Here is an 18,178-nt window from a genome sequence, read left to right on the forward strand (position 1 = left end):
CATTTTAAAGATGAGGAAACAGGCTTAGAGGCATTAGTTGTCCAGTGTCACACAGCTGATAACTGGCAAAGCTGGGACTATGAGTCCAAGGCTATATATGACAATAAGATCATACTTACTATTTTCCAGTAATAACAATCAAATTATTTCAGAGTCAAGAGCATTTAAGAAATAAGACCAGAAAACTATAGCTTTATATAACTGCTTGAATCATCTTAATAAGAGTTTTTTCATTCAGTAATACATTTTTTTTCTTATAACCTACAGCAGTGGTTTTCATACTGTGTTTTACAAAATCATAGTTTCTCAGAGAAAATCATGGGTTGTACAGATGATTGAGTGAAATTTCATCTTAAATTGTGCTTTAAAACATAAAAATAGAAATTAATCTGCACACTCAACTGTGCCATTTAGGCAACTGTAATATTTTGAAAACCATCAGAGTGATAACTTTTGTTTCCTGCTTTGCTTTCATGCACATCTTAGAATGCAGCTCCTCTGACTATCCTGTATATATATGCATTTCCTATAATGTATCACTGATTAGAAAAGCTGTAACTCTATACTGGTCTTTTACAAGAATTTGTGTCGGCAGACAACTGTGCATGTAGGGTGACTACCATAGCACACACATGACATGTACTTGGAACAGCAGTAAGACTGAGGAACATGTGCTCAGCACACGCTTTCATTACGGCGAATATTCAACTGGGTAATAACAAGTAAATGAGTAACATGACTTGATGGGAAAATTGTTGTAATGTTTTTACTTTCAGAATTATGTTTTTAAATGGAAGTGGATGAAACAAGACAGTGGTGACTTCTGGAACAGCAGTGACTAGAAATAAGATCTTGAGTGGACTTCGTGGTTTTGGTCATGCTTTGTTTTTTGATCTGGTTGCTGGTTACATGGGTGTGTTCAGTATATGAAAATTCATCAGGTTGCACTATTATATACATGAACTTTCCCTGGGTATACTGTACTTCAATAAAAATGTAAGAAGAAATAAAAAATAAAATAAAAATAAAATACAAGCAGATGTTTAGAGTTGGTTAGTGATTTATCATTTCTATTGCTCTTTTGTTCCAAATGTCTGAATTGGTTTAATTGACCATACCAGTCAACTGAGACTTGCAAAGCAAGCTGATTAAAAATTTCTCAGCTGCAACTATTTATGTAGTAAGCCAAGAATATTTTAATATTATACAACAAAAATAAAATATACAAACATATCAGAAATCTGATGATAAGAATATAACAAATGTCTAAAACTTCTGATTTTAAAAATTTCAAAAGACCATTATTGTTCTCACCAACTTTATAAGTAAATGTAATAAATGTAAATGTTTATATTTATACTGATAAAATACAAAGGGAGTACTACATGAGATTTCATTTGGAGGTAAGGATTCCACTGCCTTAATAGTTTGAAAAGGCATTGTCTTAAAGATCTTTATAATCTTTTGAAAAGTCTACATGGTCCAAGGCATTTTGAAATTTTGGAATGTGATTTAGCTTTCTCCTACACAGAGGGAACAGTAGAAAAGCAAAGTGAGACTGAAATCTCATTTCTCCTACATGTTCCAAATTTAACAATACTCTGGAGGGGCAGAGAAAATTAATTAATATTCACTATAGTGCTATACTTTGTATCAACAGCATTCATTCATTAACAAGTCTTTATTAAACATACACTTTACTTGGCCTACTAGCATTAAGTGTCACCACTGGCAAGTACAGATTATTTAAGTTGTCAATAATGGTAAAAATGTGGGATTAAAATTTTATTGTTGGGGTGCCTGGGTGGCTCAGGCGGTTAAGCATCTGACTCTTGATTTCAGCTTATGTCACAATCTCAGGGTCATGAGATCAAGCCCCACACTGAGCTCCGCGCTGGGCAGAGGCTGCTTAAGATTCTCTCCCTCTCCCTCAGCAACCCCCCACCAAAATGTTTTAATTGTTGATATAATTGTATATAATATTATATATTATATTTATTTCTCTAGAAATAAAGTCAACTAGTCTTAAACTATTACATATTTAGAGAAGAGCCAGTTTTCTAGCTTTACCTGTTCCTGTCATTTCATTATCAGCCATTTCTGGCAGGGCCTCCAGCTTAGTTGCTCTATCCTGTTCATCAAGGTTGACCTCTGCAACAGAGTCTAAGGAATCAAGCAGCACCACTAGAACAATATAAAAAAAAATTAGAGGAATATAGAGAAATTTGTATGGTTCCTTCAATTTAATATTTTAACCATATATAAGCTGTATAAAAACAAAGATAAATATTTCCATATAAAGAGCATATAACCATATACATGTAATAAGCATGATTACATTAACATCCATAACTATGCTTATATACAGGTCTAAAGTACATTTACATGTAGAATGCAAAGGGCCTGTGAAAAAGAACAAAAAAGAAATATTCTTCCCCCTCAACTTTACTGAGGTATAGTTGACAATTAAAAATTGTATATATTTAAGGTATACAATTTGATGTTTTCATATGTGTACACACTGTGAAATACTGACCACAATCAAGCTAATTAACATATCCATTACCCTATCTTTTGGTTTTGTGTATGGGTGTGGTGAGAACACACATTTCCCCCTCTTATCAAATTTCAAGTATACAATATTGTTAACTATAACCATATTGTTATACATTAGATCTCCAGAACTTAATTATCTTGTATAACTGAAACTTTGTACTCCTTAACATCTTCCCAAATCCCCCTCCTCTAGTCCCTGGTAACCATCATTCTACTCTGTTTCTACAAGGTTAACATTTTTAGATTCCACATGTAAGTGAGGTCATGCCTGGTTAAACAAGACTAATACTATCTTGGACATACCTGCCGTAACTGTTCTATGACCGGAAACCTTCTTGAGCACAGCTGCCATCCAACATTCTTTCCTTCTCCTTTACCACATCCTTAAGTACACCCTCAGGGCATAGAGTCCTTGATCTGCCCTGGAGATAGGACTATGACCCACACCTATTCTTAAACATTGTCCCCTTGGGTGGTCCCTCAGCATGTACTCCCAGCCTCTAGGGCTATACAGGCAGGTCCTAAGGGAGGTGGGGTTATAGAGATCTATTCATCTTGTGGTGCACAAAACATGCTTCTGCCTGTAAATTCCCTTAATAAACCATTTCTTTTTTTTTTTTATTCTTATGTTAATCCTCATACATTACATCATTAGTTTTAGATGAAGTGTTCCATGATTCATTGTTTGTGCATAACACACAGTGCTCCATGCAGAACGTGCCCTCCTCAATACCCACCACCAGGCTAACCCATCCTCCCACCCCCCTCCCCTCTAGAACCCTGTTTGTTTTTCAGAGTCCATCGTCTCTCATGGTTCGTCTACCCCTCCGATTTCCCCCGCTTCATTCTTCCCCTCCCGCTACCTTCTTCTTTTTTTTTTCTTAACATATATTGCATTATTTGTTTCAGAGGTACAGATCTGAGATTCAACAGTCTTGCACAATTCACAGCACTTACCAGAGCACATACCCTCCCCAGTGTCTATCACCCAGTCACCCCATCCCTCCCACCCACCCCCCCTCCAACAACACTCAGTTTGTTTCCTGCGATTAAGAATTCCTCATATCAGTGAGATCATATGATACATGTCTTTCTCTGTTTGACTTATTTCACTCAACATAATACCCTCCAGTTCCATCCACGTCGTTGCAAATGGCAAGATCTCATTCCTTTTGATGGCTGCATAATATTCCATTGTATATATATACCACCTCTTCTTTATCCATTCATCTGTCGATGGACATCTTAGCTCTTTCCACAGTTTGGCTATTGTGGACATTGCTGCAATAAACATCGGGGTGCACATACCCCTTCGGATCCCTACTTTTGTATCTTTGGGGTAAATACCCAGTAGTGCAATTGCTGGATCATATGGTAGCTCTATTTTCAACTTTTTGAGGAACCTCCATACAGTTCTCCAGAGTGGCTGCACCAGCTTGCATTCCCACCAACAGTGTAGGAGGGTTCCCCTTTCTCCGCATCCCCGCCAACATCTGTCGTTTCCTGACTTGTTAATTTTAGCCATTCTGACTGGTGTGAGGTGGTATCTCATTGAGGTTTTGATTTGGATTTCCCTGATGCTGAGCGATATTGAGCACTTTTTCATGTGTCTGTTGGCCATTTGGATGTCTTCTTTGGAAAAATGTCCGTTCATGTCTTCTGCTCATTTCTTGATTGGATTCTTTGTTCTTTGGGTGTTGAGTTTGATGAGTTCTTTATAGATTTTGGATACTAGCCCTTTATCTGATATGTCATTTGCAAATATCTTCTCCCATTCTGTCGGTTGTCTTTTGGTTTTGTTGACTGTTTCCTTTGCTTTGCAAAAGCTTTTTATATTGATGAAGTCCCAATAGTTCATTTTTGCCCTTGCTTCCTTTGCCTTTGGCGATGTTTCTAGGAAGAAGTTGCTTCGGCTGAGGTCAAAGAGGTTGCTGCCTGTGTTCTCCTTTAGGATTTTGATGGACTCCTGTCTCACATTGAGGTCTTTCAACCATTTAGAGTCTGTTTTTGTGAGTGGTGTAAGGAAATGGTCCAGTTTCATTCTTCTGCATGTGGCTATCCAATTTTCCCAACACCATTTGTTGAAGAGACTGTCTTTGTTCCATTGGACATTCTTTCCTGCTTTGTCAAAGATGAGTTGACCATAGAGTTGAGGGTCCATTTCTGGGCTCTCTATTCTGTTCCATTGATCTATGTGTCTGTTTTTGTGCCAGTACCATACTGTCTTGATGATGACAGCTTTGTAATAGAGCTGGAAGTCCGGAATAGTGATGCCGCCGGCTTTGCTTTTCTTTTTCAACATTCCTCTGGCTATGCGGGGTCTTTTCTGGTTCCATACAAATTTTAGGATTATTTGTTCCATTTCTTTGAAAAAAGTGGATGGTATTTTGATGGGGATTGCATTGAATGTGTAGATTGCTCTAGGTAGCATTGACATCTTCACGATATTTGTTCTTCCAATCCATGAGCATGGGATGTTTTTCCATTTCTTTGTGTCTTCCTCAATTTCTTTCATGAGTATTTTATAGTTTTCTGAGTACAGATCCTTTGTCTCTTTGGTTAGATTTATTCCTAGGTATCTTATGGTTTTGGGTGCAATTGTAAATGGGATCGACTCCTTAATTTCTCTTTCTTCTGTCTTGTTGTTGGCGTATAGGAATGCCACTGACTTCTGCGCATTGATTTTATATCCTGACACTTTACTGAATTCCTGTATGAGTTCTAGCAGTTTTGGGGTGGAGTCTTTTGGGTTTTCCACATAAAGTATCATATCATCTGCAAAGAGTGAGAGTTTGACTTCTTCTTTGCCAATTTGGATGCCTTTGATTTCTTTTTGTTGTCTGACTGCTGTGGCTAGGACTTCCAATACTATGTTGAATAGCAGTGGTGATAGTGGACATCCCTGTCGCGTTCCTGACCTTAGGGGGAAAGCTCTCAGTTTTTCCCCATTGAGAATAATATTCGCTGTAGGTTTTTCATAGATGGCTTTTATGATATTGAGGTATGTACCCTCTATCCCTATACTCTGAAGAGTTTTGATCAAGAAAGGATGCTGTACTTTGTCAAAAGCTTTTTCTGCATCTATTGAGAGGATCATATGATTCTTGTTCTTCCTTTTGTTAATGTATTGTATCACATTGATTGATTTGCGGATGTTGAACCAACCTTGCAGCCCAGGGATAAATCCCACTTGGTCATGGTGAATAATCCTTTTAATGTACTGTTGGATCCTATTGGCTAGTATTTTGGTGAGAATGTTTGCATCCATGTTCATCAGGGATATTGGTCTGTAATTCTCCTTTTTGATGGGGTCTTTGTCTGGTTTTGGGATCAAGGTAATGCTGGCCTCATAAAATGAGTTTGGAAGTTTTCCTTCCATTTCCATTTTTTGGAACAGTTTCAGAAGAATAGGTATTAATTCTTCTTGAAATGTTTGGTAGAATTCCCCTGGGAAGCCATCTGGCCCTGGGCTTTTGTTTTTTGGGAGATTTTTGATGACTGCTTCAATTTCATTAGTGGTTATAGGTCTGTTCAGGTTTTCTATTTCATCCTGGTTCAGTTTTGGTAGTTGATACATCTCTAGGAATGCATCCATTTCTTCCAGGTTATCTAATTTGCTGGCATAGAGTTGCTCATAATATGTTTTTATAATTGTTTGTATTTCTTTGGTGTTGGTTGTGATCTCTCCTCTTTCATTCATGATTTTGTTGATTTGGGTCATTTCTCTTTTTGGTAAGTCTGGCCAGGGGTTTATCAATCTTGTTAATTCTTTCAAAGAACCAGCTCCTAGTTTCGTTGATCTGTCCTACTCTTCTTTTAGTTTCTATTTCATTGATTTCTGCTCTGATCTTTATGATTTCTCTTCTCCTGCTGGGTTTAGGCTTTATTTGCTGTTCTTTCTCCAGCTCCTTTAGGTGGAGGGTTAGGTTGTGTACTTGAGACCTTTCTTGTTTCTTGAGAAAGGCTTGTATTGCTATATACTTTCCTCTTAGGACTGCCTTTGCTGCATCCCAAAGATTTTGAACAGTTGTGTTTTCATTTTCATTGGTTTCCATGTATTTTTTTAATTCTTCTTTAATTTCCTGGTTGACCCATTCATTCTTCAGTAGGATGCTCTTTAGCCTCCATGTATTTGAGTTCTTTCCGACTTTCCTCTTGTGATTGAGTTCTAGTTTCAAAGCATTGTGGTCTGAAAATAGGCAGGGAATGATCCCAATCTTTTGGTACCGGTTGAGACCTGATTTATGACCTAGGATGTGATCTATTCTGGAGAATGTTCCATGGGTACTAGAGAAGAATGTGTATTCCGTTGCTTTGGGGTGGAATGTTCTGAATATGTCTGTGAAGTCCATTTGGTCCAGTGTGTCACTTAAAGTCTTTATTTCCTTGTTGATCTTTTGCTTAGACGATCGGTCCATTTCAGTGAGGGGGATGTTAAAGTCCCCCACTATTATTGTTTTGTTGTCGATGTGTTTCTTTGCTTTTGTTATTAATTGCCTTATATAATTGGCTGCTCCCATGTTAGGGGCATAGATATTTACAATTTTTAGATCTTCTTGTTGGATAGATCCTTTAAGTAGGATATAGTGTCCTTCCTCATCTCTTATTACAGTCTTTGGTTTAAAATCTAATTTGTCTGATATAAGGATTGCCACCCCAGCTTTCTTTTGGTGTCCATTAGCATGGTAAATGGTTTTCCACCCCCTCACTTTCAGTCTGGGGGTGTCTTTGGTTCTAAAATGAGTCTCTTGCAGACAGCATATCAATGTGTCTTGTTTTTTAATCCAGTCTGTTAGCCTGTGTCTTTTGATTGGAGCATTTAGCCCATTTACATTCAGGGTAACTATTGAAAGATAGGAATTTAGTGCCATTGTATTGCCTGTAAGGTGACTGTTACCGTATATTGTCTGTGTTCCTTTCTGGTCTATGTTGCTTTTAGGCTCTCTCTTTGCTTAGAGAACCCCTTTCAAGATTTCCTGTAGGGCTGGTTTTGTGTTTGCAAATTCCTTTAGTTTTTGTTTGTCCTGGAAGCTTTTTATCTCTCCTTCAATTTTCAATGACAGCCTAGCTGGATAGAGTATTCTTGGCTGCATATTTTTCTCATTTAGTGCTCTGAATATATCCTGCCAGTCCTTTCTGGCCTGCCAGGTCTCTGTGGATAGGTCTGTTGCCAATCTAATGTTTCTACTCTTGTAGGTTACATATCTCTTCTCCTGAGCTGCCTTCAGGATTTTCTCTTTGTCTGTGAGACTCCTAAGTTTTACTATTAGATGTCGGGGTGTTGACCTATTTTTATTGATTTTGAGAGGGGTTCTCTGTGCTTCCTGGATTTTCATGCCTGTTTCTTTCCCCAAATTAGGGAAGTTCTCTGCTATAATTTGCTCCATTATACCTTCTGGCCCTCTCTCTCTTTCTTCTTCTTCTGGGATCCCAATTATTCTAATGTTGTTTCATCTTATGGTATCGCTTATCTCTCGAATTCTGCCCTTGTGATCCAGTAGTTGTTTATCTTTTTCTCAGCTTCTTTATTTTCCATCATTTCATTTTCTATATTACTGATTCTCTCGTCTGCCTCATTTATTCTAGCACTTAGCGCCCCCATTTTTGATTGCACCTCATTAATAGCCTTTTTGATTTCTACTTGGTTGGATTTTAGCTCTTTTACTTCTCCAGAAAGGGTTTCTCTAATAACTTCCATATTTTTTTCAAGCCCAGCTAGTATCTTTAAAGTGATGATTCTGAACTCTAGATCTGACATCGTACTAATGTCCGTATTGAGTAGGTCCCTGGCAGTCGGTACTACCGCTTGTTCTTTTTGTTGAGGTGATTTTTTCCATCTTGTCATTTTGTGTAGAGGAGAATAGATTAATGAGAGAACAAAATGCTAGCAGAATAACCATGTCCCCAGAAAATATACTCTAAACAAATCAGAAAAGACCTGAAGCAGTGGGATAAGAAAGGGAAAGAGAGAAAAAAGAAAAAGAAAAAAAGAAAAAGATAAAGATAAAGATAAAAACAAAAACAAACAAAACAACAACAACAACAAAAAAACCAGAATGTGATCAAATATGATCAGGCTGGTATATAGATCAGTGCCACACACTAGATTTGGGGTGTATTTTGGTCTTTTAGAAGAAAGTGCCTCCCAAAATTTTAAAGAAAGAAAAACTTATATATGTGCAAAAATAAGGGTTGATATGATGAAGGGATGGAATATGACTGTAAAGATGGAAATTATAAAAAATTTTATAAAACGAATTGATAAGAAGTTGTTTGAAAAAAGAAAGAAGAGGATTTAAAAAAAGAAAAAAGAAAAAGAAAAAAAAAAGGGAGAGGATGTGATCAGGCAGGGGAATAGAAAACACCATATACTAGAGATTTAGGGTATATTTTAATCTGTTAGAAGAAACTATCTCAAAATTTTAAAGAGAGAACAACTTATATATATAAGCCAAAAATATGGGTAATTACTATGAAGGGATAGAATATGACTTTAAAAATGAAAAAGAAAAATTTTTTTTTTAAAAAAAGGGATTGATAAGATGTTGGTTGAAAAAGGGAAAAAGAAAAATTCAAAAAGAAATAAAAAGACAAAAAGACAGTTAAAAAAAAAATTAAGGGTGCCTGGGTGGCTCAGTTGGTTAAGTGACTGCCTTCGGCTCAGGTCACAATCCTGGAGTCCCTGGATCGAGTCCCGCATCGGGCTCCCTGTTCGGCAGGGAGCCTGCTTCTCCCTCTGACCCTCCCCCATCTCATGTGCTCTCTGTCTCTCTCATTCTGTCTCAAATAAATAAAATAAAATCTTTAAAAAAAAAATTAACTTTAAAAGACTAAAGAGTCATGGTAAAAAAGCCGTGAATTCTATGTGCAGTAGACCCCTAGCGCTGGAGTTCTGCCGTTCTCATTGATCAGTAAACTTGGTCTTGGCTGGCTGTTCTCGCTGATCTTCTGGGGAGGGGCCTGTTGCCGTGGTTTCCAAATGTCTCTGCCGGAGGCGGAATTGCCCCGCCCTTTCCCCCCCGCCCGGCTAAGTAATCTGCTCGGGTTTGCTCTCCGGGGCTTTTGTTCCCTGCGAGCTTTCCGTACAGCTTTGGAGGCGGAGAGTGAAAATGGCGGCCTCCCAATCTCCGCCCCAGAGGAGCCGAGAACTCGGGGCACCACTCCTCAGTGAGCCCCCAGAGAAAAGCCGTCAGTCACTCCCGTCTCCCCGGTCTCCGGCCACAGTCCGTGTTCACCTGGCCTGTGACCACGCGTTTCTATCTCTGGCACCCGACCCCGGGTGGAGTCTCCAAACCCAGCAGATCCCTGCGGTGCACTCCCGCGCGGCTCCTCCCAGGGGAGGAAGGTGAGTCTCCCCGGATCTGCCGCTTGTTGGGTCCCTGCTGGGGGAGCAGGGGCCCGACTGTGCCGCGGATCACGGATTATGGCAACCCCGAGCTGAGAGCCCGCGCCTGGGCTCCGCCTCTGCAGCCGGCTTCCCTGCTCTGTTACCTGGGAGCTCTGCCACACTCAGGCACCCCCGGTCTTTCTGTGACCCCGAGGGTCCTGAGACCACACTGTCCCAGAGGGTTCCACCCCCCACTTAGCCACCAGAGTGACGTCCCTCGGCGGAGCAGACTTTTAAAAGTTCCGATTTTGTGCTCCGCGGCTCTATCACTTGCCAGAAGCGGCCGACGGAGGCCCCTCCCGCCGTCTATCCTCCCGAATATCACCTCGGATTCACTTCTCCGCACGTCCTACCTTCCAGAAAGTGGTCGCTTTTCTGATGAGAGAGTTGTTGCTCTTCTTTTCTTCAATCTCCTGTTGAGTTTGTAGGTGTTCAGAATGGTTTGATCCCTATCCAGCTGAATTCCTGAGAGGAGACGAAATCCAGGTCTCCTACTCTTCTGCCATCTTGCTCCGCCCCCCCAATAAACCATTTCTTGTCAAGCTGGACTTGTTGGCCTTTTCCTTCAGCCTTAGGACTGAAGGCCTTTGAAGTTTGATTTGCATATACCTCCCTTTCACAGAAAAAGCCATATCTGTCTTTCTGCATCTGGCTTATTTCATTTAGCATGATGTCCTCCACAGTGTAATATTACATGTACTACATTTTCTTTATCATTCATGTGTCGATGGCATTTAGGTTGTTTATGTATCTTGGCTATTGTCAATAATGCTTCAGTGAACACGGGAGTACAGATAACTCTTCAAAATATATATCCAGAAGTGGCATTACTAAATCATAAGGTAGTTCCATTTTAAATTCTTTTCAGGAACCTCCGTATGGTTTTCCATAGTGGCTGCACCCATTTACATTCCATCAACAGTGTACAAGTTTCCTTCTCTCCATGTCCTCACCAACATGTTATTTTTTTGTCTTTTTGATAAATAGCCAGTCTGACAGGTAGGAGGGATATAGCTCATTTTATTTGCATTTTCCTGATTTGGGAAGCTAAGCATCTTTACATGTGTTTGTTGGCCATTAGTATGTCTTCTTTTGAAAAATGTCTATTTAGGTCTTATGCTCAGTTTTAATTGGGTTATCAGGTCTTTTGCTATTGAGTTGCACATATATATTTTGGGTATCAACTCCTTATCAGAAATATGGTTTACAAATATTTTCTACCATCTATAGGTTGTCTTTCCACCCTGTTGATTGTTTCCTTTGCTAGATAGCATTTTTTTTGATGCACTCCCATTTGTCAATTTTTGCTTTTGTTGCCTGTGTTTTGGGGTCATATTTAAAAAATTATTCCCCAGAGCAATGCCAAGAGGCTTTTTTCCTATGTTTTCTCCTAGTTATTTTACAGTTTCAGGTTTTATATTTAAGCCTTTGGTCCATCTTGAGTTGACTTTTGTATGTGGGGTGAGATAAGGATCTAATTTCATTCTTCTACATATGAGTGTCTAGTTTTTTAATACCATATACAGGCATAACTGAGATACTGCAGGTTCGATTCCAGATCACTGAAATAAAGCAAATATTGCAATATTGCAAAGCCAGTCAGATTAATTTTTTTGGTTTCTCAGTGCATATAAAAGTTATATTTACACCAAAATGTAGTCTATTAGGTGTGCAATAGCATTACATCTGTAATAGTGTCCATACCTCAGTTTAAAAATACTTTACTGCTAAAAAATACCAACCACCACCTGAGTTTTCAGCAGGTTGTAATCTTTTTGCTGGTGGAGTCTTGCCTCAATGTTGATGGCTGCTGACCACCACAGTGGTGGTTGCTGAATGTGGGGGTGGCTATTACACTTTCTTAAAGTAGGACAATTAAGTTTGCTACATCAATTGGCTCCTCTTTTCACAAATGACTTCTCTGTAACATACAATGCTGCTTGATAGCATTGTACCCACAGAACTTTTTTCAAAATTGGAGTTGATCCTCTCAAACCCTGCTGCTCGCTTTATCAACTAAGCTTATGTAATGTTCTAGATTCTCTATTGTCATTTCAATAGCCTTCACAGCCTCTTCACCAGGAGGAGACTCCATCTCAAGAAACCACCTTCTTTGCTCATCCATAAGAGGCTCCTCATCCTTTCAAATTTGACCATAAGGCTGCAGCAATTCAATCCCATCTTCAGACTCCATTTCTAATTTTAGTTCTCTTGCTACTTCTACCACATCTGCAGTTACTTCCTCCACTAAAATCTTGAACCCCTCCAAGTCATTCATGAGGGTTGGAATCAACTTCTTCCAAACTCCTGTTCATGTTGATATTTTAACCTCTTCCTGTAAATCATGAATGTTCTTAATGACATCCAGAATGGTGAATCCTTTCCAGAAGGTTTCAATTTACTTTACCCAGATCCATCCGAGGAATTATTATCTTGCACAATGATAGCCATATAAAATGTATTTCTTAAACAGTAAGACTTGAAAGTCAAAATTACTTTGATCCATGGGCTGCAGAATGGATGCTGTGTTATGAAACACAGGCATGAAAACAACATGAATCTCATCATACATCTCTATCAGAACTCTTGGATGATCAAGTGTATTATGGCCTATCTCAGTTTTCAACATGCCTTCCTCACTAAGCTTCATCATTTCTAACTTCTGATTTAAAGTAAGAGACATGCGGCGCCTGGGTGGCTCAGTTGGTTAAGCGACTGTCTTTGGCTCAGGTCATGATCCTGGAGTCCCGGGATCAAGTTCCACATCGGGCTCCCTGCTCAGCGGGGAGTCTGCTTCTCCCTCTGACCCCCCCCCCCTCAGGCTCTCTCTCTCATTCTCGCTCTCAAATAAATAAAATCTTTAAAAAAAAAAAAAGTGAGAGACATGTGACTCTTCCTTTTACTCAGAGTCACTACTGGGTTCTTAACTGGCCGAATTTCAATATTGTTGTGTCTTGGATAATAGGGAGGCCTGAGGAGAGAGAGATGACATAACAGTCAGTGAGCAGTCAGAACACAACATTTATCAATTAAGTTTGCTGTCTTACACGGGCATGGTTCATGGTGCCCCCAAACAATTACAAGAGTAACATCAAAGATCACTAATCACAGATCACTATAACAAATAATGAAAAAGTTTGAAAAATCACAAGAATTACCAAAATATAACACAGAGACATAAAGTGAGCAAATGCTGTTGGAAAAATGGCACCGACAGGCTTGCTCTATGTGGGATTGCCACAAACTTTCTACTTGTAAAAAACTATCTGTGAAGCACAATAAAGCAATGTACAATAAAACAAGGTATGCCTTATTAAGGAGACTATCCTTTCTTCATTGTATATTCTTGGCCCCCTTGTTGAAGATCAGTTGACCACAGATGTGTATATTTATTTCTAGGCTCTCTATTCTATAGTCTCAATGGTTTTATATGTCTGTTTTTATGCCAATACCATACTGTTCTGATTACTATAGCTTTGTAATATATTTCCAAATCAGGGAGGGTGATGCCTCCAAGCATTGCTCTTTCTCAAGCTTGCTTTGGCTATTTGGAGTCTTTTGTGGTTCCCTATAAATTTTAAAATGGAATGCCACTAGGATTTTGATAGGGATTACCTTTGTAGACTTGCAGATCACTTTAGCTAGTATGGACATTTTAACAGTATTAATTCTTCCAATTCACAAGCACAGGATGTCTTTCCATTTATCTGTGTCCACTTTAGGTAGTATGGACATTTTAACAGTATTAAATATTCTTCCAATTCACAAGCACAGGATGTCTTTCCATTTATCTGTGTCTTCTTCATCAATGTTTTCTAATTTTCACTGTAAAAGTCTTTCACTCTGTAAATTACATTTTTACTGTCAATTAACCATCTTTGTTTGTTTTTGTTAGCTTTATTGAGGTAGAAATGACAAATAAAACTTTAATATATTTCATGTGGACAACATGATGATTTATGTATACATTGTGAAGGGATTCCTACAACTGAGTTAATTAATGCATGTATCACCTTTTTTTTTTTTTTTTTTTTGGTGAAAACACTTAAGTTCTACTCTCTTATCAAGTTTCAATTATATAATAGTTACAACTGTACTCACCATTTTATATAGATTCTCAGACTTTATCTTATAACTGAAAGTTTGGACTTTTTATTAACCTCTCCTGATTTTCCCCACCCCTCAGCCCCTGGCAACCATCATTCTACTCTGATTCTGAGTTCAACTTTTGTTTGCATGGTATCACTTATAGGTGGAATCTGTAAGAATCTTTCTTTGTCTTGCTATTTCACTTAGCCAAGTTCATGTATGTTGTTGCAAACGGCAAGATTTCCTTTAAGGCTGAATAATATTCCATTGGTATATATATGTCACATTTTCATTCATCCATTGACAGACATTTAGGCTGTTTGCATACCTTGGCTATTATGAATAATGCTGTAATGAAAATGGGAATACAGACATCTCTCTGAGATAATGACTTTGTTTTCTTTGGATATATATATCCAAAAGTGGCACTGCTGGATCATGTAATAGTCCTATTTTTAATTTCTTGAGGAGTCTTCATACTGTTTCCCATAGTGGCTATGCCAGTTTATATTTTGACCAACAACAAGAGTTCCCTTTACTCCACATCTTCACCAGCATCTTACCATTTTGATAATAGCCATCCTGGCAGGTGTGAGGTGATATCTCACTGCGGTTTTTATGGCATTTCCCTGATGATTACTGAAATTAAGCATCTTTTTATGTGCCTATTGGTCATTTTTGGTTATTAAGTTGTATGAGTTCCTTGTATGTTTTGGATATTAATCCTGTAATGGTTATGTAATTTGCAAATACGTTCACCCATTCCACAGAATGCTTTTTCATTTTGCTCATGGTGTCCCATGTTGTGCAGAAGTTTTTTAGTTTGATGCAATCCCACTTGTTTATTTTGGCTTTTGTTGTCTTTGCTTTTGGTGTGAAATCTAAAAAACTGTCACCAAGACCAGTGTAAAAGAGCTTACCCCATATGCTTTCTTCAATGGGCTTCATAGTTTTAGGTCTTATGTACAAGTGTTTAATCCATTTTGAGTTCAATTTTGTGTATGGGGTTAGATAGGAGTCTAGTGCACCTTTTGCATGTGGCTATCCAGTTTTCCAAACACAATTTATTGAAGAAACTATTCCTTTCCTCACTTTGTGTTCTTTGTGCCATTATCCATAACTAATTGGCCATATATGCATAGGTTTATTTCTGGACTCTCCACTGATCTTTTTTTAAAATGCCAATACCATACTATTTTGATTACTGTAGCTTTGTAATATATTTGAAATCAGGAAGTGTGATGCCTCCAGCTTTGTTCTTTTTTCTCAAGATTGTTTTGGCTATTTGGGGTCTTCTGTGGTTCCATGTGAATTTTAGGATTGTTTTCTCTACTTCTGTGAAAAATACCTTTTGAATTTGATATGGATTGCAATGAATCTGTAGATTGCTTTAGGTAGTACAGACATTTTAACATTAATTCTTCCAATCAATCAGCACAGAATATCTTCTCACTTATTTGTGTGTTCTTCAATTTCTTTCATTGATATTTTATAGTTTTAAGTGTACATCTCTTTCACTTCCTTAATTTATTCTTAAATATTTTATTCTTTTTCATGTTATTGTAAATGGAGTTGCTTGCTTTCTTGTGGTTTTCTTTTCTTGAGGTGTCTTTGTCTGGTTTTGGTGTCAGGGTTAACGCTGGCCTCATAGAATGAGTTTGAAGAATTCCTCTTCCATTTTTGGAAGATTTTAAGAAGGAAGAATTCATCTTTGAACGTTTGGTAGACTTTACCATACTGCCATCTGGTCCTAGTCTTTTAAAAAGGAAATATTCTTACATATGACAGGAATTATTCAAGACAGGCATAAGGTACACATTGCTGAGAAAAATCTGTGGATTTTAATTCATTAGAGATACTTAAAAACAAAGGAAGATGGTAACTTATTCAGAATTATTTAGATACAATTTGAACAGACCAATCTTTTGCCACCTAATACTTACCATTAGCCAGCATACCAATTTTCTCTTCTTCCTAAATTAAAAGAAAATATGATTTGAAATCAAAATTATGTAAAATGCCCACAATGCAAATAATAGCAAAATCTGAAAACCTGTGTTTTACTCCACTATGAAAAAGTCAAGAAATGTACTTTCTAGGTTTCTTTCATCACCCTCATTCACTAATAATTCTGTAAGACTGAGAACGTAGCTGTGAAAGAACTTCTAGAAGTTTCTTCAGAACTGTAGCAATTACCAATCCCTTTAGGCCTTTAAAAGCTTTGTTTAAAGTATCTAGATGCCATTTGCTCATCCACCTTGCTCAGAAATTCTATTTTTTGAACTCCAAGATAACATGAATACTTTACATAAGATTCTTGCTATTGTAACATCAATCATTTTTCTTTTATTGTTCAAAATTAATGATCAAATATAACTTGTATTCTGTTTCACCTACATTTTGAGAAACAAAATTTTCAAAGAGGCAGGCCACCAAATGGCAAGATAGTTGAAATTTGTCAAAATTATAAGTTCCTAAAAAAAATTGTAAGTTCCCTTAGAGTAAGTTTTATAATTAGTGTCACCTATGTTCTCCACTTGGATAGGCAATGTGTACATTTATACTGACACATTTTTATGCAGGCTATATTTTCTTGATATATCAAACCACTGTGCCTTCTACTGACCTATCTTTCATAAAACATTGAAACTGCCACATTCCAAGTATAAATCCCATTAAGCTTCTAAGGATAACCAGCAGATCACATTAATCTTCATGTACTTCTAAAGGTTTTCTTATTTTCCCCTCCAAACTGAGTGATGTAGAGAGACCCAGTGACAAAGCACCAGGTATATTTAAAAATAAGTATTTATTAATACCTGGATAGTATTTCTTACTTCTATTTAGACACCTATGGTTTCACACATGTTTAAAACATCTAGTCCTAACATGCAGTCCCAAAAGAGACCTCACTTGTACAGATCAAGACCAACATAACAAATAGTAATTATCCTACTAGTTAGTTACTATTAGGTAGCTTCAAGGATAAGTTCTATATGTCAGGCAATATGTAGTAATACACTTAGCCAATATTTGTAAGAACTGAGAAAAAAGAGAATTGGAGTACAGCAACAACTGACTATGAATGGAATAATTTAATTCATGATCTTAGCCAAGTAAGTTTCAGACAGTAATGTCAGTTAGCATAAATACTGATTGTACTTCCCAAGGACAAGATCTACCAAAGAAGATGTAGCTTAATATACCTGTTTAAAAATTAGATTTGAGATTTCAATTAAAATTTTAATTTCTAAAACTTAAAGAAGTTACTTGCCAAAAAGATCCTTTAAAAAATCAATTGCCATATTTCATTCATTAAGATTTACATTAAATTGACATCCTGAATTAAGAAAATGTCTGAGTGTTAAGAGACTTACAACTTTACAACAATGAGCAAGACAATGACAAACTCCATATTTTGAACTCTTCATATAGTGACAGTCAGCTAAGGTGATGACAGAAGTTTCAAAATTGTCAAATATATAATTGATGTATACCTGTTTGGGTACGTATAGTTTTTCAGATTTGGGATTTTCTTTGGTATTAATCTCTTCTTGAGTAGTCAAAGGTGCATCAATATCCTCCTCACCTTCAAAATCATCACTGTAATTTTCTGAAGAAAATAATTTTTAAAAATACAAGGATCACACTATCAAAAAAGTCATATTCCAGGAAAAGACTATTGATTTCCAAAGGAAGGAGTCTGCATAAGAATAATTTATTGAAATATTAACATAAAGCTATCTTTAGAGGACATACTTTTTGGGGGGGAAGATTTTTTGTGTGTGTGAAGATTTAATGAGAATTCAATTCATAAGACTTAGGTTTACTTCACTTATACTTTCAAATACTTATAAGAGTTTTAAATTTTTAATGTTTTATATTATTAACTAATTAAACATTTCTAGAGCTGTCCAAAATTTTTTTTATCTTTAAACCAAAGTTTAATGCTTATTTTTTAAAGACAAAGTCTCAAATAGCTTACTTACAAAAGGCAGCACTTCTGTGAAATCTTGACATTCTTAAACAAAAGGTTGGATTTGCTTATTTTTTTAAAGTTGATTTTTTTGGTCTCTGTAGGTATCTCTAATGTAAGCCTGAAACAGTACTTATGAAAGCTTTATCTCTAATCCTTCCATCAGGTAA

General features: G+C 37.2%; 1 protein-coding gene across 6 annotated transcripts in view; it reads right to left on the reverse strand.

The window, feature by feature from the left end:
* The window catches only part of CEP162 (centrosomal protein 162), a 108,509-nt gene that overhangs the window by 63,896 nt on the left and 26,435 nt on the right, over nt 1-18,178 (reverse strand). For all 6 annotated transcript variants that reach the window (XM_064597822.1, XM_064597824.1, XM_064597823.1 and 3 more), the window contains exons 7-9: nt 17,530-17,645; nt 15,976-16,006; nt 2,071-2,184 (exon numbers count right to left, since the gene is read on the reverse strand). In XM_064597822.1, coding sequence (XP_064453892.1) covers nt 2,071-2,184; nt 15,976-16,006; nt 17,530-17,645 — 261 coding nt within the window. The remainder of the gene's footprint in view (nt 1-2,070; nt 2,185-15,975; nt 16,007-17,529; nt 17,646-18,178) is intronic.

Source organism: Mirounga angustirostris, unplaced genomic scaffold (assembly GCF_029215605.1).
Source record: "Mirounga angustirostris isolate CCGP_5_RB_7025 unplaced genomic scaffold, mMirAng1.0.hap1 SCAF_8, whole genome shotgun sequence".
Taxonomy (NCBI): domain Eukaryota; kingdom Metazoa; phylum Chordata; class Mammalia; order Carnivora; family Phocidae; genus Mirounga; species Mirounga angustirostris.